We start from the raw sequence: 27,113 nt of genomic DNA on the forward strand, positions 1-27,113 counted from the left end.
TTGAACAGATACCAAGGGCTGTCTTGAAAAGTTACAGTTTGTTTGCTTTCCGGGATACAGTCCAGCAGATGTCCTAGGGCGATGTCTTATCAGTATTTTTCCCAAGCCTGTAAAATGTGCTTAGAGCAAAAGTTATGAAGAGTTCAAAAGAGGCTTGTTTGAAGGGGAGGCGGGCGTGGGGGTGGGGTGGGGGGGTGCTTTCTATTAACTAGAGACTCTTTGGTGAGAATTATCCCTGAGTTGTGAAAACAGCAGGGAGGAAAGGAATGCAAGAATGTAGCCTTGAGCCCAGGCAGTGTGGCTCAGTGGTTGATTATTGACCTATGAACCAGGAGGTCGCAGTTTGATTCCTGATCTGGGCACATGCTTGGGTTGTAAGCTTGGTCCCCAGAAGGGGGCATGCATGAGGCAGCCAATCAATGACTCTCTCATCATTGATGTTTCTGTCTCTCCCTCTCCCTTCCTCTCTGAAATCAATAAAAATAATGTAGCCTTGACAGAATGTAGCCTTGACAGTAGCTTATCTTGTCCTACAGTTTGAACAGAGAAGCCAAAAATCTTGGGGTTTAATTACTAGGTGCTTCTCATAAATTGTGGAAGGCCACAGCAAAGAAAAAGAAAGGCCTTTTTCCTGTCCTTATGTGACCAAAACCAGAAGTGTAAAATCTTAACCAACCAGTCTGGAATTTTCTGGTCAACACCAAAGGTATAATCTATCACATGGGCCCTTTCCACTTCTCCCTCCCAAAGAAAGAAGAAGCATTCTGCATGATCAAACCCTTGCTGTTCCCTTCCTCCCTAGGTGAAGTCCCGGTCTAAAAATAATCCTTTATTTTATTTTGTTAATAACTCTCCTGCCACATACTTCTTCCTATAGAAACCTTCCATTTAGTACAGGTGTGGGGAATGTCCAGCCTGCAAGCCATATAAGGCCCGAGAAATCATTTGGTCTGGTCCTACCAAGGCACTAGGGGTGAGTTAATTAAATGTTTGACCAAATATAGCAGGCTAATTTTAACTTGATAATTTTATATGGCCTGAGAATGATGTTATAAATATCCAAATGGCCCTTGGTAGAAAAAGGTTCCCCACCCTTGATTTAGTACAATACCTTTAGAGAGCACTTTTAATTGCTAGCTGGGATTGTGGACAAAAAAAGGGGCCAAATACTAAACCTAACAAGCTCAGAAGAGGCCTGCATGGTGGCTTTACAAATGCAGAGACCAAAAGTAACCACATAGGATGTTCTGAAATTTAAACTTCTTAATTAAAAGGTAGTCATGGTGGGTAGTTGTCCTTGACTCGTAGCTTCCTTGACAAAGGTCAATCTTTACCTTAACTGAGCCTGTCTATAGTCTTTTTGCACCTAAGATAAGATAACTTTGGAATGTCAGGGTAACTTCCTTTTTCCAGGCCCTTTATGCATCCTCCTTTGATTGTAATGTATGAAATAAGGTGCAAACTGCCATACTCTGGCGCAATTTCTCAATAAATTGAGATTTTGCTTCCCGGCAATTGTCATCAGTTTGGCTTAAATAAATTCATAAACATTCTTACAGGTTTGGAAATTTCAAGTTGACAGGATGTTGTTCAATGCATGAATTATATTTTTAAATATATTTTTATTGATTTCAGAGAGGAAAGGAGAGGGAGAAAAAGATAGAAACATCAATGATGAGAGAGAATCACTGATCGGCTGCCTCCTGCATGCCCCACACTAGGGATTGATCCCACAGCCTGGGCATTTGCCCTGATCAGGAATCAAACTATGACCACCTGGTTCATAGGTTGATGTTCAACCACTGAGCCATGCCGGCCAGGCTGATTCAGGAATTATTTAATAAAGCCAATTAGATCTTCAAATTTACTCAATGGATTTTTGTCTTTAACACAACTAAACCTCAAAGCAAATGAATTAATCCTAAATGTAACATTTTCTACACCCAAGCTAGCCCTTACATATACTTCGGTTACCTGCCAGGCCTAATAAGCATCTGAGTTTGGTACCCCACTTTACCCTGAGCCCTTATTCCCTAAGGCAGGTAGTCTAATTGAGTATTCCAGACATGTAAATCCTGCTCACAGAGAAAACACCTAGTTTAGTATATAGAGTGGTTCTTGAAAGGTTGTCCCTAAATCAATAATGTCACCACTTGTTAGAAATGCAAAATATCAGGCCCCACCCCAGACCTACAGTGTTAAAGACCATGGGGGTGAAACCCAGTAATCTTGGTTTTAACTTTTAACCAGTACCCCTGGTAATTCTGCTACAAGCTAAACTTGGAGACATTCTGTCCTGTACCCGTAGGCTAGCTTACAAAGAAGCCAAATCATATCATTTTAGGAATACTAGGAAGTATGTCTATTACCAGACTGCTTCCATGCCAGGGGCTGGCCATGACCTTTGTTAACATAAAAAAACAACAACCATTGAAACCTGTAAAGAATGTTTGTGAGTTTATTTGAGCCAAACTGTTGACTATGCCGGCAAGCAGAACCTCAACAAATTGAGATAATGCTCCAGAGAATGGAAGGTTACATCTGTATTTATACATTGCAATCAAAGGAAGGGACGTAGGTGGGTTACATGAAATTCAGTGGTGATAGATTAGAGAGGCAGGGGAAACCCCTGGGATTGGATAAAAAGTAAAATAATGGACACATACTTAGGTGGGTGCAGGAACAATTAACATGATAATGAAGGAATTTGTGGCATTGTTATGGACCAACATTTGCAAGAATAAGACCACCAACTCCAATTAGGTCTTAGCAGCAAGCGAGGATTTATTGAAAGCTGGCCAGCGACTGCCACAGGTGCCCCCATAGGAAGCCCCACCCTGCTGCAGCCCCGAGCCTTTCTCTTGGAGCCTATTTAAGGGTGTTAACCATCAATGGAAACCGGTGTGGTGTCACACCTGGCTGGAGCATTTAACCACAACCTATTCCTTTAACAAGCTCAATGGAAATTGGTGTCACACCTGGCTGGAGCATGTCCGGGCCTCCAAGAAGTACAGATTAACATCAAGTTCCTGATACATAGGGTACAAAGAAGTTACAAAATTTTCTTTATGTCAATTAAAGGTTACATATCTATACCCATTTCACTATATGACGCTAAGCGTGTATGCCCATCACATTATCTGTCCTGGCGCCCAGTACATTTGGTTGTGCCCCAAGGGGTCCAGAAAAAGGGAAGTTACAAGTTACCCAGACACTTAAAGGGTATGTTATCATAGATGCAAAAAGACAGATAGGCTCAGTTAAGGTAAAGGTCAACCTTGTCAGTGAAGATACTGGCCTAGGATGTAACTGCCCACCATAACTGCTTTTAGTTAAAGTTTAATTACAGACCATCCTTTGTGGTTATTTTAGGTTTCCGAGTTTGCAAGACTGCCATGCAGGCCTCCCCTGAGCTTGTCAGGTTAGCAGGTGGCCCCTTTTGTCCACACCTTGCAAGGTCTGGGACCTTTGGTGTCAGGCGACCTCCAGGTTCTTGACTTAAGCAGGAAAAATTTTAAGGATGAGTCTGAGTGAGAAGAAAAGCAAGTTTTATTCAAGTAGAGAAAAAGAAAGAGGTCAGGGAGGACATAAGCTGTGAAAGAAGCAAATAGTATGCACTTGAATGGATGTGGGCCATCTCACAAGTGAGTTGTGCACGTGGTCAGTTAATACTTAAGATTTTACGTGCTTCCAAGAGGGGGTTGTCTCCAAGCTTGGCCCCAAATTCTGACTGCCTTCTGGTTGGGAGGGGGTCTTGTTCCTAATATGGTCTGTTCCACAACTGTCATGGTGTTCAAACCCCTGAGCCCCACCCACTTCTACTTGTGGTGTCAGTTTTCATTACAATGATGCATCGTTCTCTGGTTACTTTCACCTCTATCTTGGATTAGTCTGGCTCTAATTGTTTTTTTTTTAATCTACCATCCTGAATATGGTGATTGAAACCATCTGTTTTTAGGTATCTTCAGTTAGGGAGGACAGGGTCTGTTGATTTATTAGCTGGCTTTTAATTACTCACCTGTTGTGGTTGTTTGTTCAGCCATTTGTCTCTGTGTCCTCCTTCCACTTGCCAGGGAATTTTCCTAGTTTTTTACTAATCTGCCTCAGGACCACCTGAGAACAGTTGCACTTTGTACAACTTTCTGTATGTAGATGTGAATGGTGCCATGTAGATTTGTGCAGTGTAGAAATCTACACTACTAGTAAGGATGTGGTTTTTCTTCCTGCCATGAAAAGAAGTTAACAAATAAAAACCAAGTAAAGAACTCCACATTTCTTGTTAGTCATCACGATGATGTCCTGGAGCTTGTTTATACAAGTTGGAGCCAGTTGTGTACATCTCTTCCCAACTCTGCATTCAGTGATTTCACATTGGTAGCTTGAAATTAGCTATGAAGAAAATATTTAAAGCATGTAAATCAACAAACAGTACATGTCAGGGTTTGTTTGTTTTTATCTAGAATCTGTCTCCCCTTCCTAGCAGGGCTACCAGGGACAGCTGTGTGAGTTACGTACTGCAGTACTGCTTCTCCAGCAAATCTGTACAAGAATGTTCTTGCATCATAGTTCTTAGTGGCAAAAAATTGGTAACAAAGTGAATGACCAGTTGTGGGAACCTAATCAGAATATGCCAGATGATAAAGGCCTATTTGCCATACCCATGTGTGCAGGCGAGGATGTAACCTGTTTATGTCAATGTACTAGTAGCACAAGTGGCATGAATTGGCACAAGGCCTCTTCTGTTTCAGTGTGTATCACTAATTGGCATCGAGGACTCTTTTGTTTGAGCATGTATATAAGTTGCCACTGACCAGCCAGGTGGCTAGGCCATGTTGCATGGCTGCTTTTGTGCGGCTACTTTGAAGAACGACTTTGTCTGATGGCTCCTATAGTAGTAATGGCTACTCAGTCTACAATAAAGTCTCTTCTGTACTAGTACATGCCTGAGACTTCTCATGTCTTTGTCTAATACCTGGTGTCTGAGTAGCTGTACTCCCACACCAGTGACAAGGGGCAGTTGAAAAAATTACAGTACTGAAAAAAATAAAATAACAGTATCAACTCACAAGGGAATATTATGCAGCGTTAAAAAGAAATAACTGCAGCTTTACTAGATGACTTGAAGGGGTTTTAATGCAATATTATTGAAGAGAATATGTAAAAAAGTCTTCATGATCCCATTTCAGAAAATAAATAATATGTACATCTATGCATAGGAATATTTGGTTATGTGCAGGAAAAGACATATAATAGCATATCAACACACATTATGAGAATGATGGGAAGGATGATTACCACAAAAAGGACTATTCAAAATATCTCAATATTTATACGGTCAGATTTACATAGTTAATGACAATTTACATAATCTGTAAATAGAAACCTGTTTGGAAGAATATAATTAAAATGATATAAAATTAGCAGGTGTTAAGATAGTAGTAGGCATGGCAATAGTATCGAGGACCCATCTAAGGTCACACTCCCACAAGTGGAGCAGTGCCTTAATCATGGTCAGTCAGTAAAGAACTCAGTTCCTTAATGCCAAGCCCCTAAGCTCTGGCTTTCTGACCTAATATACAGATCAACTGCTGAGCAACATAGGGCACAGCTGTTATTGAACAGATGAAAAATGACACACAGAAAGGTGACCAACCAGAAACCAGACGTGCTATTTCAACTCTAACAGAACCAGCCCAGAATGAAGAGATCTGGGTACTCCCTAAGGGTCTCAGGCCTGTGCTGGGACGAGACTCCTGAGCCCCAATCCTTTAGGACATAGTCTCCCAAAGCCCTGTATTTATTCACTTCTCTTAGTAGGGGTAAGAGCAGATGCTCTAACACATTTTACTTGAGCCATATCTCCCTTATCTTTAGCACTTTTCTTCTAATATCCAGTAAGTACATTCATTTCTAATATTTAACCCTCTTTTCCTGTTCCTTCCTCTGTCTCCATTTCCAGTGTTTCCCTCCCAACTCTAGATTGAGCCTTTTTTGAAGAGGTCTTCCCTGAACTCCTTGATACTCTCTTATCCCTGTACTTATTTATTTTTAATATAGCCCTTATCATTACCTGAAATTATATCAGCCAGTATTTGTTTTATTGTAGGTTATCTCTCTCCTTACATTGGAATGTAGTAGGCTCCATGAGGGCCAGGACTTGCTCATTCACTGTTGCATTCCCAGTATCTAGAAGAGTGCCTGGGACATATGGGTGCTCAATTAATATTTCTTCAATGAATTAGTGAATACATTAATACCACTTAGTCCCCATATTTCTTCTTTGCCCTTAGGATGTTAGAAATTATTTCACCAAGGTAACAGAAGCCTCTCAAGGAATTTGTTTCTGCATGAACTTTGGAGCTACTTTCACTTTCCACTCTCCTTATAATAACTGTGCAACCATGGTTCAGAACAGGTTCTTTGGTGTGTGTTTTTGAATTGTTTTCATATCTGTATGGTAAAATTCATTTTAAAATTATTTAAGAAATTTTCAAAAACAAGCAAAAGTAGCTTTAACAATTATCAACATATAACTATTCTTGTTGCATCTATACCCTCTACTCCACTTATTCCTTTTATTAATTTTCACAGCTTTAATGGGATATACTTTTACACAATACACTGCATGTGTTGAAGGTGTAAAATTTGATGAGTTTTGGTATATGAATACATTCTTGAAGCCATGGCCACAATCAATATAATGAACATCTTAATCATCCCATGAGAACAGTGTTTTTGTTTTTTAAATTGATTTCAGAGAGAGGAAGGGGGAGAGAGGGGGGATGGAAGGAAGGAGATAGGGAGAGAGAGAGAGAGAGAGAGAGAGAGAGAGAGAGAGAGAGATGAAACATTGACCTGTTGCCTCGTGCACATGCCCTAACCCTAACCGGAGATCGAACCTGCCACCTTTTGGTGCACAGTACGATGCTCACATTGGCCAGGACAGAACAGTGTTTTTTGTTTGTTTGTTTTTCTGGGGGTTTTTACCCCTCTAAACTTTGAGGTCCTCCTCTGCACAATAACAGTGCTTGCCTGCTTGGGTAATAAGGGACAAAGGAGGTTTGGGATGTAAATGTGGAGAAATATGACATCATTAACATACTGCTATTGTTGAGATGCAGCTTCAGTTTCATTGGCAGCTACCATGTGACTCTATGGAGCCTTGGCCACAATGTAGAAAAAGCTGCTGATTGTATCTATTTAGGTTTACTGTTTCCCAGTAAGGCTTAGGTTATGCACAGTAGCAGTTTTTATTGGCATCCTTGGCTTCAGCTAGGGAGGGAGGGAAGCCAGAAGAGTGTTTTGTGAACTGCAGGTTGCAACACAATAGTTATTTGGGGAATCTTTTAGGGTGATTGATGAGAGACAAATCTGGATATCTCTCGAGCTTCATTTCATTCTCTTTTTCAGTAGCTTAGCTGAGAGTTGGCTATGCTATACTGAGCCAGCTGTGGAAAGACAAGTCCTTTGGCTAATGTCAGCATTTCTGATAAGCAAGATTCTTCCTAGGGCCCTGGGTATGCAGACTTTGGCCCTGATCATGCACACTCCCTTACATTGTTCCTGATATGAGAGATCATTGATACATTTCTTGTTACTTAGAGAAACTAGGTATCAACTTATCCCTTTTCCCAGTGTGTACACAGAGTTCCTGTTCTCTTTTAGTGCTAGCTGTGGAACAGTCAGCCTGCTGTCCAAGCAGCTCCTCTTTGCTGTGACTTTGGCTTTAGTGCACACAGAACAACTGTGACTGCTTATGCCATGGAACAAGGAGAGATTGGGACTCTGCTCTCTACTTCTCGGCTTGCCTGTAAGTTTTCCCTCAATAAACCCCATATTGTAATTGCACCCTGCCGCATGTGGAAAGCTAGATCCCCAAATATTACCAATATAGCTTGTTGATATGAACAAGTTGTGTTTCTTGTTTACTGGGTAAAGGAGAATACCATCTTTGCAAAGCTTCAGCCATGGTGTCTCAGAGGGAGGGAAGGCAAGGTTAGAACTTGAGAATTGGAAGTTTGGTTCGAGATAGGTGTTTCAATGGAAAGACTTGATTAGAATTAGGCAGGGATCATAATACAACAGTCCAGCATTGGTGGAAATAGCTTGCTGTTTTTGAAGTGAGGGATTTAAAGAATCCTAGGGCATTTCAAAACCTCTGTTGATGCTTTCCACTGAAGAGTTAGTTGTTGGGTTTTTTAGGGTGTTCTGGTAATGAACCATTTCCCTGAGCAGGGAGTCCTGGAAAAGTAAAGTCATGCTGATGAAGACAGTGAAATAGCAAAATCATATTAGTGTATACAGTAAGGCATGTTTTCAGTTCTCCATGACCAGGCTAAGTATGGGGATAGAAGGTTTTGTTTCTCAAGTGCTAATGGCATATATCCATGACCCCCTTCCATGATGGTGATGGCCACCATTAAAAAAAAACAACTAAATAAACTAGAGTTGAATTGCATGCAGTAAGTATTGTTTTGTGGAAATTTTATTTCAGTTAGACATATGTACACGTGAAATGAATAATGAAATAGAAAGCATTTCTTACAATGTGTCTGAATCCAGAAATGTGCGAAATCTACTGCCTTAGAGAAATGCCGATAGACCCCTTAGAGCAGGGGTGGGCAAACTTTTTGACTCGAGGGCCACAATGGGTTCTTAAGCTGGACCGGAGGGCCGGAACAAAAGCATGGATGGAGTGTTTGTGTGAACTAATATAAATTCAAAGTAAACATCATTACATAAAACGGTACGGTCTTTTTTTTTTTTTAGTTTTATTCATTTCAAACGGGCCGAAAAGGCCTGGATCCAGCCCGTGGGCCGTAGTTTGCCCACGGCTGCCTTAGAAGAATGATCCCCTGTCACAGCTGGAAAAGACAAGAAACAGATTCTCCTCTAGAGCAGCTAGAGGGACTATATCCCTGCCAGCATCTTGATTTTAGCCAAATAATACAGAGTTTGGACTTCTGACTTCCAGAAATGTGAGATTCTGAAGGTGAAAGGGTATCTGGTTTCTGGCAGATACCTGGCTAACTTGTTGGCATGATTACTCAGAACAGAGTAACCATCATTCAAGAACCATGGACAGACTACATTTTAGGAGAATCTAGCTGAAGAAGTACATATAGAGAATAGATTGGAATTTGTTGCTGCAAAGTGAAAAAAAAAGAGCCTACTTAGAGCAGTGATATTCAGATTGCTAACAATAGTTCTCTCTCCAATATTAGATTGGAAAAAAACTTCTGTGAGGATTGGGACAGAGTCCTGAACACATTTTAGCCAACCTGTAAAATCAGAAGGTGTACATAAAATTGCTTCCCTCTCAGAACTGCAGAATTCCAAGGAATTATCTAGAAAAACTAAGTATACCTTTGTGGATGGTGAAACCAACATAGCAGTGGAATGCTGGCAGAATAAAATCCTTACAACTTTCAGCTATGAAAGAGAACCTAGATCACCCATCCTAAACCCTTCATTGTACAGATGAGAAAACCCAGCAGATTTTTCAACTCAACTTTGGATAGATACATACTAGTGGCCTGGTGTACAAAATTCATGCATGGGGGTTGGGGGTGGGGGGTCCCTCAGCCCAGCCTGCACCCTCTCCAATCTTGGACCTGGCAGTCAGACGTCCCTCTCACAATCTGGGACCACTGGCTCCTAACCGCTCCCCTGACGGCCTGATCACCCCCAACTGCCCTCCCCTGCTGGCCAGATCACCCCCAAGGCTTTTATTAGTATAGATATGACCCTTCACAGAAAATTTCACTAACCCTGCTTTACAATAAGGGCTTGATGATTGAATCATTGGGGCCAGGCACCAAGATTTCCTTTCTTTGAATAGTGAAGGGAATAATTATCTTGTCTTTAAGTTGTCCTGAACATCAAATGAGATAATGACTTAGAAAAGTATAAAGGCACCATATAAAGACAACTGTCTTTTTCATGTACTGAAAAGACAATAAAGGGATAAAATGAAAAACACTTTTAATCTCCCCCTTCCTTCCTTTACAGCCTTTATTTAAACTTTGAAATTTATAAAAATTTCACTCCTATTTTCATTTATTTACATTCAATATTATTTTGTATTAGTTTCAGGTTTTATATTAGTTACAGAATAGTGGTTAGGCAATCATATACTTTACAAAGTGTTCCCTGATATTTCCAGTACCCACCTGGCTTCATACCGTCATTACACTATTGACTCTATTCCCTATTTAAGTGACAATAGGTTTACAGGTTCCTTCCAATCTTTCTTTTGTGTTGCCCGCCCTTCCTTTTCTTTCTCAGGCCTTCTCTCATTTTCTTTATATAGTATCTCAATTGGCCCTCAAAGCTCAGTGAAGGCACTGGGACACGCTTAACCCATTTTACAGACCAGGAAACTGAGGCCAATTCCAGTTGCCTATGGAACTGGACTCAGTGCAGGGAGCCCTCACAGCCATGCCCTCTGCCTTTCCTAAGGGGCTGCTGGGGGACAAACAGAACAAATCTCCCCATGAGGCTTCCGAGCCTCGTTCTCAAGCACCTCTTCATCATGGATGCTCCACATTCTGTCCTCTCCCCCGCCCCCACCCCGCCCCCATTCTTTACTGCCCACCCCTCTTCTGGGGAGCAGGTGGTAGTCTTGCACTCACCTCGCAGGCACCGGGCCTCAGTGGGGCGGGGCGGGGCGGGCTCGGCTTGCTTTTGGGCCTAGGCGGGAGCAGGCGTCCCAGGCTCTCCAGTGCCCAGGCCGCAGCGAGGCCCGGTTAGCGCCGGGAGCTTCACCGAACCGCCGCAGTGGGGTACCCGGCAGTGCGGGCCCCTGCACTGAGGTGGCGCCGCCCCATAACCCCCACCTCAGGGCTGCGGGTCCGCGCCACTCCCCCCGGGCATCTTTCCATGCCGGCAGTCATCGCCTCTTGTTTCCCGGGTCTTGGGGCCACTGCAGAACCTCGCTCTCCACGGGCGAGGCAGATCCCCGCCCGCAGGCCCCCTGTCCCCAGTCCCCTTCGGTGCACCCCGCCTCGGTGCCGCTCTGCGCCCCTTGGGCCCCCCGCCTCCTTGCCGGCCTCTTCAAGGAAGCCGCAGCTCTCACCCAGGAGCTGCCCCTCAGGCGGAGGCCTGTCCTCGCGCCAGCAGACCCCCTGACCGCGGCTCCTGGCCGGCCGCTTTGCCAAAGCTTCCTCTTCCTTCAGGCCTCTCCTCAGACCCCCGGGAGCTTGGCTCCGGCGGCCCTGCCCCTCCGTGGCTCCTGCAGCCCCCGCTCCGCTCTCCCAGGCAGCCCGCCTGTCAGGACGCTGTCAGGGCGCCTTGCTGCGGGCAGCGCGGTCCTGGTGCAGGGGGTGGGGGTGTGGGGAGCAGCTCCAGCAAAATAGTAAGCCCCAGGTTGGCTTTGGGATTGGCTGAGGGTCACGGGGGAATCTGCCTGGGCAGGACGAAATGGCGCTTAGACCGGAGTGCCACTCCGGCCCTACAGCCACGCCCACCCGTGAACGGTTGTCCCCTTTCGGGCCTAATTTGCTAATTTGCATATTACCTCTTTATATATTAAGATTAGATATTCTGTAGTTTTGCTTCATAAGCACATTTCCAGTACATGGGACAGTCACAATTTCTCTCTTTCCCGCAAGGGGGCGCAAACTAACATTCCTCCTGCATTCCAGACTTCTGTCCGGATCTGGGATGGAGAGACCTGTTAGCAACCAGGAAATCAGCGGAACCTAGAGGCCGAAGGCTTGTTGTTGGTACAGCTACTTTGAGAAAGAACACTTCCGGCTGACGAAGACTTACCCTCAATTTGTGGTTCAGCTGGTACCCAGCTCTCACGTTCCGATTTGTCACGCTAACGCTGGGAGGAGGGCTTGCGTTGGAGGTCACACTGTCCCATTGGCTGCTGGCGCGGTGGCGGTTTGAAGTGAGGCTAGCGTGTTGAGCTGAAGTTTCTGAGGAGTGTCGTGGCCCAAGGCTTAGCGTTTAGCCGAGTGTATGGGGGGAATCCAGGACCAGGGCCGGGTCAGGTCTGGGCCTTCCGGGGGGATGGATCTGGTGTGGAGTGCGTGGTGTGGGAAGTTCGTCAAAGATAAAAGCTTGTCGCCCCTCTGGGCCCAGCGCATCGTAGTGGCCTGGCTCAGTAAGGCCGAGTGGGATCAGGTGACGGTGTATCTGTTCTGTAATGACCATAAATTGCAGCGGTACGCGCTGAACCGCATCACAGCATGGAGGAGCAGGTAAGGCAACCTGCCTGCATGCTGCTGGCACCTTCCTTTGTGGAATTCCTATAAGGCCCTATTTTCCCTATGAGTGGCTTGGGAGTTGCTTCTCTCAAGTGCCTGTGGGAAAGTCGCAGCCAAGCTCTTGCACTAATCCTATTTGAGGAAAGAAAGGGGTGTTGCCTCAGCAACCTTCTTGTTAAATCTGCGACCTTTTACCTTTCCTCATCTTGGGGAGGGTGTCAGAGAGCCAGGGCTTAAGGAGTAGGTTAGTATCCTAGGGTGTATTTCCGATTTGAATTAGGTAGGTTCCGGGAGAGCTTGCCTGCAAAACCATTTTTGAATGGGGCGCCTCAGTCCAGTTGGTAAGATTTATTTGGAAGCAGACAAGGTATAAAAGTCTCAAGGAAATAAGAGTCTTCTCTAGCAGAATGAGTTGAGGGTTTAAGGGGAAAGAAGGGGTTGTGTCCATGCTGAATTGTTGGTTGATTGCATAGCAGTTAGATGTTGTCTGTGTAACCTAGCCAACCTCTCATTCCCTGTATATTATTGGATCCCAGGGTCATTACCCTTCCTCTTCCCACCGTCTTGATTTATGTCTGTTCATGTACACTTGAGCCAGTATATGCAAGGATGGGCAAAAGTAGATTTACAGTTATAATACAAATAAATACAGTAACAAATAAATAATAATACAGGAATAAACTGTGGTTTGGATACTCAGAATGTAAACCTACTTTTGCACATCCCTGTATTTGGAATAATCTACAGCAACCTAGGTTCTGAGGTGGAGGGTGGACCAGTGTTAAGGGACCTTTATGATGGTGCTGGACTGTGGCTCTTTAGGTTAGGCAACGAACTGCCCCTGGCAGTGGCTTCTACTGCTGACCTGGTACGCTGTAAGCTCTTGGATGTAACTGGTGGCTTGGGCACTGATGAACTTAGACTGCTCTATGGCATGGCATTGGTCAGGTAAGACCTACATGGGTAGGGGTGGAGGGTGGTTTGGGGGCAGAGATGGGGTGGGGTAGCATGTGACAAACAAATCTTGGCTTCAGGTGATACCTGAAGGAAAAAGCCCTGTGTGTCCATGTGTATGGGTCACCCTGTGATTGCTTGACTTGACAGATTTTGTTATTCCCTGTCAACACACATTCCTTTTTTTCTTCTCCTGAGAGCCTTCTCTCTTCCATTTTTCTTTCCTTCTCTTTCTTAGAATGTGGGGTAGTTCAGACTAGTGATCCCTGTAGGTCTCTTCCAGCTTTGACACGTTGATTTCTTTCTTTCCTCTTTAAGTCTTTCACCCAGAGGAACTTTTCTGAATGGTTCAGTGTCCTGGCCATGATTTAATGTGGATTCTCCAACCCTACCTCATCTAAACCTAGCACTACCCTTTACCTTTCTCTGAAAGATTGCTGAGTTGTGGAAGTGGAGACATGGGCTGGGAGTTCCTGACTTACAGAGTGACTCAGAGTGGTTCTAGCTGTCTCATGAACATTGGGGAAAAGGCTGCTACTGAGTTTTCTCATCTCAAAGATTTTGTTCATCTCATCCTATTCCCCTTGTCTGACTTGAGGTCATTCCTAGCTCTTCGTACCTTCTCCATTGTTTAGCTGTGCTCCCCATATCATTTGACCTACTCTCTTTTTAAAAAAATCTAGTTTTATTGATTTCAGAGAGGAAGGGAGAGGGAGAGAGAGATAGAAACATCAATGATGAGAGAGAATCATCGATCTGCTATGTCCTGCACGTTCCCTATTGGGGATTGAGTACATGCCTCGGAATCGAACCGTGACCTCCTGGTTCATAGGTTGACACTCAACCACTGAGCCACACCAGCCGGGCAGTCCTTTGTTCTAACACTTAAAACCTAGAATGTTCTAGCATGAACATGTTATATTATGTCATGACTATTTATCCTAGACTGAACTCTTCCAGTGTCTTATTCATCTATATGGCTTTAGTACAGGGCAGACTCTCAGTAAATGTTGGATTGTATGGAACCATCCTTGCTCTGGCTGACACCAACCATAAGAACAGGACAGAACAGTCAGTGGAAAGGTTGTGGAAATGCAAGCTGTCAGTAATTCAGCAAGGTGTTTTGAAGCCCTACTGGTTTGAGTAAAACAGTTACTTGGGCTGTGCCACTCATTTCTCCCCTAACCCCAGGTTTGTGAATCTTATCTCGGAGAGGAAGACAAAGTCTGTCAGGCTCCCCCTCAGGTTCCTGGCTCAGGAGGTGCGTATGATAAAGTGGTCTTGCTCAATTCTCTCTCCCCAGGAGAGCTCATAAATGGGGCATGGGGTGATGTGGGCACACAGTAAGGCTAGTTCATTCCATCACTGCCAGCCAGCCAGGCAAGAACCCCAGAGACTCAGCCTTCAGCTTGAAAGAAGCCAACTTCCTCCCTTATTTATGAGTGCTATCTTCAGTGGGCTTGGCCTTCCCATCTTTCTGGGAGTAGCCCAGTGAAGCCAAGATGCCCAAATGGAATGCATTACTGGGTGGGGCCAGGAAAGAGGTTGCCATCACAGCACCTGCCCTCTGGGAGCTGACAGTTTGAGGGAGAAGATAAGCTCAGCCAGGCAGCATGAAAATACCAGGTATTCCTGCCCTGAGTATGTGAGGTACGTAGAGGGCAGGAGGATTCTCAGCCATCAAGTGAAGCTTCCTGGAGGAAGGGTGGGAGGGAGGGAGGAAAGTAAGGGTACCCAGGGAGAGAGACTGGTACAGGCAAGAGAGAGGAAGTCTGGAGAAGGTGGTTTTTGATGCTCATTTATAGGAATCTCTTTGTTGGAGGAATGTGGTTGGTGGTTGGGGGATGCAAGTTATCGTTTTATTTTCTAGTTTACCTCCTCAGAACGGTAAAAAGAATCAGGAGACCTGGTTTATCATCTTGGCTCTGCCAGAAAGACTGAAACCTCCTACCTCAGTTTCTCTATCTGTAAAATGGGGGGGAGGCCAAGCTAATTAATTTCTGTGGTCTCCTCCAGCTTTAACATTTTCTAATTTCTGCACTTACACCCTCCCTCACAATCAGGTGAACATCCCGGATTGGATTGTTGAACTTCGCCATGAGTTGACCCACAAGAAAATGCCTCATATAAATGACTGCCGTAGAGGTGAATCCCTAAGGAATGTCTATCATGAGCCCGGGATCCTGGGTTGGGTGGCACTGGGGGGAGAGATAGAGGGAGAAGGAGAGGGAGAGGGAGGGAGGCCTTCACCTGGGGTCAGAGCCTGGACTAAGGTGAGGCAAGTGAGGCACTCATCTTGGGTGCAAACTTGAAAAGCTCAGTAATCATGATAGATAACATTTCAATGTGGAAAAACCCATAATGAACAAAATACCAACATTTTAAAATGAAGACAGGATTAATGTTATTGAGTTATTCTTTTGCTTTAGACTCCAATATGGGTTGGCAGAGCACTGTTCTGATCTGAATTGAGTTTTTCTGGCTTCCCCTTAAATTTTATGCCTGAGGAGGAGGTGAATGGGAGTGGGTTGAGAGGTGTGAACCATCAAGTGTAGGAACTCAGCAGTTCTTTGGACACTCCATTCCAAGTAAGAACCCCCGATTCAGCCTAGCCCCTTCATGTTGGGGAAACTTGGCCAAGGCCATTTAACTACCTAGTAGGCTGTTCCTGTTCTCCCACTTGATAGCCCTGCACCATTTTTGGCTTCCTGTATGTAAATCTGGTATTAGTTTTTTTTCTAGGAAAGGTGATAGTAAGCAGGAGAAAGCAAAGGATGGGGATTACTGAGAGGAAGAAGGTCTGCTTCTGGATGTTTAAGATTTGTGCCTTCTTGGAGCCAAACCTTTTCTATTTGGCCTTCCGATAGTGCTTGCAAAATGAGCTGGGGGCCTGCTAGGAACTTTCATGTGGCTGCTCCTAGGGCACTGCCTTCCTTCCTCCCCTCTTTTAGGTTGCTATTTTGTTCTGGATTGGCTCCAGAAAACCTACTGGTGCCGCCAACTGGAGAACAGCCTGAGAGAGACCTGGGAGTTGGAGGAGGACAAGGAAGAGACAGATGAAGACAACCAAGAGGAATCAAACAACATTGTTGATGACATCCCAGAACAGAAACCAAAGCCTATGGATGAAGAGAAAAGTGCAGAGCTGGATGTCAGGGTTGATGGAGACAGCACAGGTGACAAAGAGATTGATGCACATTGGGAGAAGGCTCAGAGACATAAAGAGCTGTATGGTAAGTTTCCTTAGGTGAGGCAGAGAGGGATCCATGAACCTGGAAGACTCAGGTGTAGGGTTAATACTGGTTATTTTCCATGCTCAGCATTTCGTCTGGGGTTGTGGTGAGTCTTAGCTTAAAAGAATTGTAGACACAAACCATCTTCCTTGAGTCCTATGAGGTAGGAGAGGCAAGAATTCTAGTTACTCAACAAATGATGTGAGAAAGGCTCAGAATCCCCTATCAGTAGAAGGTGCTAGGCTGGCTGTCCTATCTGTTCCCTCTTTTGTTTTCAGAAAGAGCCCGAGAACTACTGGTATCATATGAAGAGGAGCAGTTTAAGGTAAGAAAGTGCCCTTGACTTGGCATATTTTCACCTGCCCCAGCCACTTCTTCCCTTTTGCCAGCTACCTGAGAGAAGTCCTGAGAAAGAATTTGAAAGAAAAATGGCAAAGCTTGAGGGAACTTCTTGGTAAGAGAGTGGGGGACTAGGAAGGAGACAAGAGGAGCAGAGTCCAGTTGGCTGATCCCCTACACCGATGGAAGGGAGCAGATGATGGAAGTTTGTGGATAATCTATCTGTCCCACTGAGTGGTAGGGAGCAATTGGGCATAGGTGATTGCATAGCCCTGCAGTACTGCAACTGATCAGCAGATGGTGCCCAAGAACTTTACTAGATCTGGTAAGCTTGAGGGGTGCCGTTTTTTTAGCAGGAAGGGAGGTAGCTTAGAAATCATTTAGCTTAACCCTGCCTTTCCTCCGATGAAGAAATTGAATCCATGGATAAGTGGATTGGCCCAAGGTCACATGCAGTTAGCGATGGAACCAGGATTGGAATTTGTGTCTCCAGATTACCTTTCTTCCATTGATTTCCCTCACCCCTTGGCCCAACTCCAGCCAAATGCCCCTAATGAACAACTCAGTATTAGGGTATATGGTGATTGGGAGCCACAGGGAATTCAGGAGTGGGAGGAGGAGGAGGAAGGGGAGAATATCTGGTATTTGAGGTTCAGGATATTTTTAGTTTCAGGTCCCATAGAGGAGAGGTAAGCCCATTCCTGTATGTCCTGCCTTGGCCCCTTAAGGAAAGTGCTGAGAGGTCTTATGGGAAGGGATCATGGAGGGGTTGGGGGCGGGTTGCCTGGCTAACCCAGCCTTCTGATAGGACCCTCTTTGCTGGCAGGTACTGGAGAAATTTAGGTATTTACCTCAGGCTGTTAAGGTGTGGAATCAACTGCCCCCGCCTGTAGACTGTATCCTGGCAGAACTCAAAGGCATTACATGCGAGAACAGGTGTGTAATTAAGTAATCAGGGGCTGCCTACTCTCTAGGGTAGAGTGTAGCAGCCTCACTGAAATGAGTTTCTGTATCTCAGCTTGCCAACCTCTGCTGTAGGAAATCTCAGTGATAATTCTGATTCCCCATAGGGTGACCCTGCTTTCTGCATGACCTTTTTTCTTCTGCCCTGGCAGCTACTAAATCACTTAAATGGCCAGAGGCAGGAGGTCTACTGTTATCCATCTCCTAGGTAGGTCTGCCTTCTCTGTCCAGTGGTTGTGGAGCTCTTGGCAACTAGGGAAAGGCCTTAATCCTTACCATTTTGCTGCCTAGCCCTTGTCCAAATTTGAGGTAAAAGATATGTGATGGGCATTGCTGGTCTTTTCTTTTGAAATTCTATCAGAGTATCAGCAACCCCTGGATAGTTGTGGTTGGGGAAACAGGAGGGGCCTTCCCAGGGCCTGGCTCATCAAAAGACTAAGTCCCTCCCTATTCAGTATGGCCACCAACTCCCCCTGCCCCAGTAGTGTTCAGACAGTGTCTATCCATTTCTCTCCTTCCTAGCTCTTGGGGGCTTTCTACCTAAATTTAACTAGAAAGAAGTTTGGGTAACCTTCCACTGAGAACCTGCGGAAGAAGTGCTATACCTTCCCAGCTAGAGAGACAAATGAATCTGGGATGGAGCAGAGAAGGTAGGAAGGTGGGATGTAAGTGGCAGAGTAGGCCTGGGTGGGATCCTGCAGTGAAGGTTGGGGTTGCCCTTGGAGTCTTCTTCACTTCCAGGATACTGCTAGGTCCAAACATGTTTAATCAATGTTTGCTCAGCCTGGGCTTCTTGGCTGGCCCCCTCAGCAGTTGGGAAATCTATCCTTGTGCCACTATACTGTAGTATCTGCCTGGTTGTGCTGTGTAGGCAGCTGGTAGGCTGCTTTATGTGCTCTTCCTGAATAATGACCTGAGGAGATCGGAGATGGATGGAAAGACAGACAACTATTTCCTTCTTTAGCTTGGTGGAGGGTGGGATCTGAGCATGACAACTCTCCAGGTATTGAGACACTTTGGGAACTCTTGTTTCCCCTCTAGGCCTGTTCAGCTAGTAGAGCCTCTCTTGGGAAACTGCTAGCTCTGGAGGAGATCGCTGGCTAGTGCTGGTTTCAGTTGGAGCTAGATAGGGGTGAGGAATTACTCCTACTGCCTACACTTTCAACCTCTATAACTTAGCTCTGGGTTCTTGGGGTCCCTAGGAATAAGGATCATATTCAGTCTAGCAATGAAGTCCCCAAAGTTTCTGCTTCTAGGATCTGAAAGAGAGCAACTCGGGAAAAGTGGAGAGGTAGGAGACTGGAGCACTGTCCAGAGACATAGTCTGAACAGGAACTAATGTGTGAAATCCCTTGACCCTTTTACTCCAGACGTTTAACTCCTCTGTGGACCTTAGACTTTTCTCCATCTGTGCTTTCAGGCTTGCTCAGTCACTGCTGCCCTTATTTTGGGCCTTAGGTCAGCATGTGCTTGGTAAACACTTGTTCAGAACCCACTGATCTCAGTCTCTGGCCCAGCCCCTACCCCAGGAGGCTGAAGCCTGAGATCCAACTGTCAACTATCTTCTCCACCCCCCCACCCCATGCTGCTTTAGCCACTTGAGCCAGAGGCATTAGCTAGCTGCTTTGGGAGTAGATAGGGGGTAGGAGAGGGTTATCTGCCTGGTTTCAGTTTGTTTAATTGAGTGTCATCTTTCTCCAGGGAAGCTGTGCTGGATGCTTTTCTAGATGATGGCTTTCTCATCCCCACATTTGAGCAGTTGGCAGCTTTGCAGATAGAGTATGAAGGTAGGGTCTTAGGGGCTCACTACTGCCTAGGGACCTGTGTTTTTTGGGTAGTAACATCAGGGGTGGGCTGGGTGGCCCTGGGCTGGGGGTGAAAGGTTGTTTCCTGCCATTCCATAGCCTCTGGAAGCCCCACTGGGCTGAGCAGAACAGGTAGCCTCACTTATAAGCCCTTATAGGGCTTTTCTTAGGTGGCCTGGAATTGTGTGGGGTGAGGTGTGGTTGGGTTGGGTTGGGGGAATCTCAATGCCATTATTGTGCTGTCTTAATTGTGATTTAGTCACTTGCTAGAGAGCTAGAACAGCAGAACTGGAAGGGTCATCTAGTTCAACATCCTCATGTTACAGATGGGCAGACTGAGGTCCCGAGAGGGGAAGGTACTGACCCAGAGTCACACAGTGAGTTATTGACAGAGCTGAAGCTAGAACCAGAGCTCTTCTTCTTTTATACTGTTTTGAGTCAGTTGTTCCTTGTCTGATACTAACTAGTTTCTCTCCCTGCTGCTCTGCTCTTCTCTTTCCTCCTGTTCTGCAATGGCATCTCTGTTTTTGTTGGTGCTGGGGCCCCCTCTCTTTTTCCTCTCTCCTCCCCTTCCTTCTCTTCTTCCCTCTGCCTCCTCCCTTCCTGTCTCCCTTTGCACCCCCACCTCCGCTTTCTCTTTCAACGCGTGACCCTTACAACCAGAAAACGTGGACTTCAATGATATCCTGGTACCAAAGCCGTTCTCTCAATTCTGGCAGCCTCTGCTTAGGGGCCTGCACTCCCAGACCTTCATGCAGGCCCTGCTAGAGAGGATGTTCTCCGAACTGCCAGCCTTGGGGAACAGTGGGATCCGGCCCACCTACATCCTCAGATGGACGGTTGAACTGATCGTGGCTAACACCAAGACTGGTGAGGGAGACTAGTCCTAGCCCCAGGGCCTAACCCACCCCTGACAAGAGTATCTGCTACTGTTCTCAGCACTGCTAAATAGCACCAGGTGGACACATCCTTTGTTAGAGGTTTAGGTTTTTCTAAGAGGGCCTTGTGGCAATAGTGGACAAATCTCCCTTCACCTATTTTCTTCTCAGAGCCAACTAAACTGAGCTGGAAGCAAAGGGCCTCCTGAATGCTTTGAGCAGTATAGAGTGGGCAGTCTGGGGGTGGGGTGGGGAGGACAAAGTCAAGCTTTTTAAAGTTTAAGGTTGGATAGGGGCTTACTGGTCCCTTCTTCTCAGGTCCTCTCTTCTCTCTTAGGACGGAATGCCCGCCGATTTTCTGCAGTCCAGTGGGAAGCAAGAAAGAGCTGGCGGTTATTCAACTGCTCTGCAACCCTTGACTGGCCCTGGGTGGTTGAGTCCTGCTTGGGTTCACCTTGCTGGGCCAGCCCCCATCTCCTCCAGCTGTAAGTCTCTTGAATTCCATCTGTTAAGAGGGTGAGGCACTGCAGGCCTCAGGGCCTCACAACCTTAGAATGGCAGAGTCAGACCAGCCCTTGCAAGGATACCTAGTCCCATCTCCCTCCTGCTAATTGATGGGAGAACTGAGTCCCAGTTTGGAGAGGAGTAGGGTATTCTTGTCTAAGGTCACACAGTTTAGGACCTGGCTGAGTCCAATATAAGAATGGATGAGACAACCCCCTTAGAGTGGTTAGCCAGTGGCCTGTACAGAGTAAGTGTACAATAAATGGTAGCTGTTGTTTATTATTGAACCCATTCTTCTGACTCTAAGCTTAGTGCTGTCTCCTCTATTGTTTTCCCAAAGTATACCTCCCATAGGTGCTCTGCAACCTTCAGTGGCTCTGTATTGCCTTCCTGATGACATCTAGGTTTCTTAGATGACGTTCAAAGATCTTTCTGCCCCAACCTATCATGGTAACCCCACCTCATGTGATTCCCCTTTACCCATTCACCCTGGGGACTATAGTCAAACTGGATATTGTACTGGTTCCTATAAACACCTGTGGTTGTCTCTCTTCCCTTTTCTCTGTCGCTTCCTCACCCTGAGCCATTTCCCTCACACTCATGGGAGGCTTTAGCACCTGATTCTCTTCCTTCTTTCTGGAGCAATATCTGTTTCATTTGAGTCACCCATCTGACTCTCTGCAGCTCCTCAACTCCAGTGATCTTCATTCTCCATGACACTCAGCAACCCATTTCCATCACTCAGAGCTGTTCAGTCTCTGAAAGCTGACATCACAGTATCCCAGTCAGTGACCACCACCTCATGTCCTTATTTCTGGCCCTCATCCTCGCATTCCATGGCATCTGCTCTTTGCCTGCATCCAACCTCCATCCCTCCATTTCCTACCTCCCTTGACCTTGCTTCCCCTCAATCCTGTGTTGATCACTTCAGCTATTCATCAGCACTCTTGGCTCTGCTCATTCTTTGGTGTATCTGACTTGCAAACCTCCAAGCTGGAATTGATATCCACTCTGCTTCACTCACTCCTCAGCCCAGGGAGCTGAGCTCTGCTGGAGAAAACCACATAGCCCTGCAGATTGCTACCACTGCAGGGGTATGATTTTTTTAATCTCAGGCCAAACCTCAGTTCTGCTTATCTGAACTTGTATTTGTTTTCTGCCCAATTTTCTCTTTCCTGACTGTTTTAAATCCTTACCATTCACCTCAGGCCCCTCCCCCTTTCACCCTACCTTCCTTGACCACATGGAGGCATCCTGCAGGGCCCCCTCGACCCAAGGTCTAGTCCTCGTAAACTGATCTTAGGCTACACTCAACCTACTTGCCAGTTCCAGGATGAGGTGGCCTTCCCCTGCCTCAGAGTGTGCCCCTCCATGTGTGCTTTGGAGCCACCTCTGCCAGCATTGTTGGGTCCTCATCCCAGTCTCTCCTTTGCTCTGCTGGCTCTTGTTCTTCAACCTATAATTGTGCCTGAGTGTTTCTCATCTTAAAAGAAAACAATAACAACTCAAGCAAAACCTCCATTTGACCCTGCATCCCTCTGTTGGGTTATCACCAGCTTGTCACTCCTTCCTCTCCTGTCAGAACATCTCAAAAGAATAATCTGCATTAAACAAATCTTGATTTCCTTACTGTCCTCTTACTCTTCAACCAGTCACAATTGGGCTTTCACCCCCAGAGCTTCTTTGACCTCCTAATTACCAAATCCAGTGGGCCCTTGTTCCTTGCTGTGTCTGCTGCATTGATGCTGTTTACCAGTCCCTCCTTGAAATGCCTGTGCTTTTTTGCTAGTTCCTATAAAGTTCCGAGGCCCAAATCTTTGTCTAGCCCAGGCCTTTCACCCAAGGTTCAACCTCCTATATTTGACAGCATGTCAGACATCTCCTCTTGGATGGCCCACAGGCACCTTACTCTGACCAAAAGAAAATTGATCATCTCACTCCCTACCCCAACCCCAAAGGGGTCTTCCTTTTCTGCTCCCTATCTCATTTGGTACCAGCACTATCTACTCTGTCATGTTGACTCTCAAGTACTTCCCAAATCTGAGATTTTGTGTTGCCATGTCTCTTTCTCCTAATGTCTCTTTCCCTCTATCAGACTATGCCTTTTAAGGGCAAGGGCTCTGCATTAGCCATCTGTGCCCCAGCACACCACACACATCTAGGCCCCAAATAGGTCTCAGTAAATGTTGCTGAACTAAACTATACTTTGCTGACTTTGCCAACAGTGCTATCTTTTGTGGGAGATAACTCCATGCCTGGGAAATGAGTGAAGTGGGAATCTGGATGCCACGACCCTCTTAGTCCCCTGATGCCCCCAATAGAGTCAGAAAGTCTTTTGTTTTGTTAATTTTCACTGGAGGATATTTTTTCCATAAATTTTTTTTTTAGACAGAGTGGAAGGGATGGGGAAAGACAGAGAGAGAAACATCAATGTAAGAGACACACACTGATTAGTTGCCTCCTGCACGTGCCCCAACCAGGGCTGGGAATCAAGCCTGCAACTGAGATACATGCCCTTGACCAGAATTGAACCCTGGACCCTTCAGTCCACGAGCCAATGCTCTATTCACTGAGCCAAACTAACTAGGGCCAGACAGTCTTTCTTGAGCTCTGTTGCCTTTTGGGGCTCAGTAGTTGCTTTTATTATTGCTAGAGGCCCGGTGCACAAAAATTTGTGCACTCGGTGGGTGGGGGGGTGGTCCCCTCAGCCCGGCCTGTGCCCTCTCGCAGTCTGGGACCCCTCAGGGGATGTCCACCTGCTGGCTTAGGCCTGCTCCCTGGGGGAATTGGGCCTAAGCTGGCAGTCAGACATTGCTCTGGCAACCCGGGAGCCCTCAGGGGATGTCCACTTGCCAGCGGGGAGCAGGCCTAAGCTGCAGTTGGACATCCTTAGTGCTACTGAGGAGGTGGGAGAGGCTCCCACCACCACCGCTGTACTGGCAGCCGTCAGCCTGGCTGTGGCTGAGCAGAGCTCCCTCTGTGGGAGTGCACTTACCACCAGTGGACAGCTCCTGCATTGAGCGTCTGCCCCCTGGTGGTCAGTGTGTATCATAGTGACCAGTCATTCCCAGTCGTTCTGCTGTTAGGGTCCATTTGCATATTCCCTTTTATTATATAGGATAGAGGCCTGGTGCACGGTTGGTGGCCGGCTGGTTTGCTCTGAAGGGTGTCCCGGATGAAGGTGGGGGTCCTGCTGGGGTGCCTGGCCAGCCTGGGTGAGGGGCTGAGGGCCATTTTCAGGCTTGACACACCCTCTTCAGGGAGGGGGGTCCTGCTGGGGTGCCGGGCCAGCCTGGGTGAGGGGCTGGTGGCTGTTTGCAGGCTGGCCACAGCCCCTTCAGGGTGGGGGTCCCTGCTGAGGTGCCTGGCCAGCCCAGTTGAGGGGCTGATGGCTGTTTGCAGGCTGGCCAAGCCCCCCAGTGGGGACCCTCACACTGAAGGGGCTGTGGCCAGCCTGCATACAGCCACCAGCCCCTCACCCCATGAGGGTGTGGCCAGCCTGGGTGAGGGGCTGATGGCTTTTTGCAGGTTGGCCACAGCCCCTTCAGGGTAGGGGTCCCTGCTGGGGTGCCTGGCCAGCCTGGGTGAGGGGCTGATGGCTCTTTGCAGGCTGGCCACAGCCCCTTCAGGATGGGGATCCCCGATGGGGTGCCTGGCCAGCCTGGGTGAGGGGCTGGTGGCTGTTTGCAGGCTGGCCACAGCCCCTTCAGGGTGGGGGTCCCCGCTGGGGTGCCTGACCAGACTGGGTGAGGGGCTGATGGCTGTTTGTAGGCTGGCCACAGCCCCCAGCCACCTAACCTCCCAGTGGAGGCCGGCTGGAAGCCGGTATCTGGGATTTATTTATCTTCTATAATTGAAACTTTGTTGCCCTGAGCGGAGCCCACAGCTGGCCAAGCTTGGCTTCCTCCATCGCCGGGACAACCAAGCCTCCTGCTTGCTCCAGCTTCGTGGCTGCCGGCTGCCATCTTGGTTGGGTTAATTTGCATATAGTCATTCTGATTGGCTGGTGGGCGTGGCTTATGAGTGTAGCGAAGTTATGGTCAATTTGCATGTTTCTCTTTTATTAGATAAGACTAGAGGCCCGGTGCACAAAAATTTGTGCACACGGGGCGGGGGGTCCCTCAGCCCGGCCTGTGCCCTCTCGCAGTCTGGGACCCCTCGGGAGATAACGACCTGCTGGCTTAGGCCCGCTCCCGGGTGGCAGAGGGTAGGCCCAATCCCTAGGTGCAGCCCCTGGTCGGGCTCAGAGCAGGGCCGACTGGGGAGTTGGGGCACCGCCCCCTGTCATTCACAGAGCAGGGTGGATCGGGAGGTTGCGATGCCACCCCTAGGCACGCTCAGGGTAGGGCCGATTGGGGGGTTGGGGCGCTGCCCCCTGTCACACTCAAGGCAGGGTCGATGGGGAGGTTGCGGCGCCACCCCCTGTCACGTACAGAGCAGGGCCAATCAGGGGGTTGGGGAGCTCCCCCCTGTCATGCACAGAGCAGGGCAAATCAGGGAGTTGGGGAGCTCCCCCCTGTCACGCACAGAGTAGGGCCGATAGGGGAGTTGGGGCACCGCCCCCTGTCACACACAGAGCAGGGCCGATCAGGGGGTTGGGGCACCGCCCCCTGTCACCCACAGAGCAGGGCCGATCAGGGGGTTGGGGCACCGCCCCCTGTCACCCACAGAGCAGGGCTGATCAGGGGGTTGGGGCACTGCCCCCTGTCACACTCAGGGCAGGGCCGATGGAGAGGTTGCGGCTCCACCCCGTCACACACAGAGCAGGGCCCATGGGGGGGTTGGGGCGCTGCACCCTGTCACACACACAGCAGGGCCGATCAGGGGATTGGGGAGCTCCCCCCTATCAGGCACAGAGCAGGGCCGATCAAGGGGTTGGGGCTCCTTCCCCTGTCATGAACAGAGCAGGGCAGATAGAGAGGTTGTGGCCCCACCCCCTGTCACACACAGAGCCACAGGGAGATCAGCGGGTTTGGGTGCTGCCCCCTGTCACGCTGCTCCAGGGGCCAGGAGGCCTTGTGGCTCTGCTGATCCCAGTGCTGGGAAGCCTCGCGGCTCCGCTTGACACCGGGGCAGTGAGGCCTCGCTGCTCAGCTGATCCTGGTGCTAGGAGGCCTCACAGCTCTGCTTGACAAAGGGGCAGTGAGGCCTCGCTGCTCTTCTGATCCCGGTGCTAGGAGGCCTCACAGCTCTGCTTGACACAGGGGCAGTGAGGCCCCGCTGCTCTGCTGATCCCAGTGCTGGGAGGCCTCGCGGCTCCGCTGATCCCGGTGCCAGGAGGCCTTGCAGCTCCGCTGATCCTGGTGCCAGGAGGCCTCGTGGCTCCGCTGATCCCTGGTTCGGGAGGCCTTGCGGCTCCACTGATCCCGGGGCGTGAGGCCTTGCGGCTCCACTGATCCCGGGGCGTGAGGCCTTGCGGCTCCACTGATCCCGGGTTCAGGAGGCCTTGCGGCTCCGCTGATCCCGGTGCTGGGAGGCATATTACCCTTTTACTATATAGGATAGAGGCCTGGTGCACGGGTGGGGGCCGGCTGGTTTGCCCTGAAGGGTGTCCCGGATCAGGGTGGGGGTCCCGCTTGGGTGCCTGGCCAGCCTTGCTGAGGGGCTGATGGCTGTTTGCAGCTGGTTGCACCCCCTTCAGAGTGGGGGTCCCCACTGAGGTGCCTGGCCAACCTGAGTGAAGGGATGATGGCTGTTTGCAGCTGGTCGCACCCCCTTCAGGGTGGGTCCCACTTGGGTGCCTGGCCAGCCTGAGTGAAGGGATGATGGCTGTTTGCAGCTGGTCACACCCCCTTCAGGGTGGGGGTCCCCACTGGGGTGCCTGGCCAGTCTGGGTGAGGGGCTGAGGGCCGTTTTCAGGCAGGCAGGCGACTGAAGCTCCCAACCTCTCCTTTGTTTCTTTTTTTCTTTTATTCTGGGATTTATTTACTTTCTATGGCTGTCACTGGTGCTGAGAGCCAGCTCCAGCTTGAGGCCTCGGCTGCTGAAAGCATGAATCTAGGGTTTGTTTGTTTGGCTTCTATAATTGAAACACTGTTGCAACTCCAGTTCAGCCAGCTGGCTGAAAGCATGGGGTTTGTTTAGGTTCTATAATTGCAACATAGTTGCTTAGAGTGCAAGCTCAGAGGCCAGCAAGGCAGGCGGGGAACCTTGGCTTCCTCCATCACTGGCGCAAGCAAGCCTCCTGTTTGCTTCAGCTGTCTGGTTGCTGGCCGCCATCTT

At 48.0% G+C, this 27,113-nt stretch overlaps 1 protein-coding gene and 1 long non-coding RNA gene across 7 annotated transcripts in view; one reads left to right on the top strand and one right to left on the bottom strand.

Moving 5' to 3' along the window:
• Positions 1-2,759: 2,759 nt before the first annotated feature.
• On the bottom strand, positions 2,760-8,718 carry LOC132224414 (uncharacterized). The gene is made up of 2 exons (XR_009450675.1): positions 4,019-8,718; positions 2,760-3,526 (listed from the first exon to the last, which is right to left on the bottom strand). It is a non-coding gene; the product is annotated as an uncharacterized LOC132224414 (long non-coding RNA).
• A 2,998-nt stretch (positions 8,719-11,716) lies between these two features.
• LAS1L (LAS1 like ribosome biogenesis factor) overlaps positions 11,717-27,113 on the top strand; it is a 33,061-nt gene continuing 17,664 nt past the window's right edge. Inside the window, exons 1-11 of one of the 6 annotated variants that reach the window (XM_059679607.1) lie at positions 11,717-12,209; positions 13,038-13,163; positions 14,361-14,430; positions 15,233-15,314; positions 16,121-16,402; positions 16,681-16,727; positions 17,568-17,677; positions 19,406-19,491; positions 19,836-19,886; positions 20,173-20,379; positions 20,725-20,872. In XM_059679607.1, the coding sequence (XP_059535590.1) occupies positions 11,968-12,209; positions 13,038-13,163; positions 14,361-14,430; positions 15,233-15,314; positions 16,121-16,402; positions 16,681-16,727; positions 17,568-17,677; positions 19,406-19,491; positions 19,836-19,886; positions 20,173-20,379; positions 20,725-20,872 (1,451 nt within the window). In that variant the 5' untranslated portion in view covers positions 11,717-11,967. The remainder of the gene's footprint in view (positions 12,210-13,037; positions 13,164-14,360; positions 14,431-15,232; positions 15,315-16,120; positions 16,403-16,680; positions 16,728-17,567; positions 17,678-19,405; positions 19,492-19,835; positions 19,887-20,172; positions 20,380-20,724; positions 20,873-27,113) is intronic. The other 5 variants (XM_059679609.1, XM_059679606.1, XM_059679610.1 and 2 more) reach the window with 5 other exon arrangements.

The sequence above is a fragment of the Myotis daubentonii genome, chromosome X (assembly GCF_963259705.1).
Source record: "Myotis daubentonii chromosome X, mMyoDau2.1, whole genome shotgun sequence".
NCBI classification, from domain to species: domain Eukaryota; kingdom Metazoa; phylum Chordata; class Mammalia; order Chiroptera; family Vespertilionidae; genus Myotis; species Myotis daubentonii.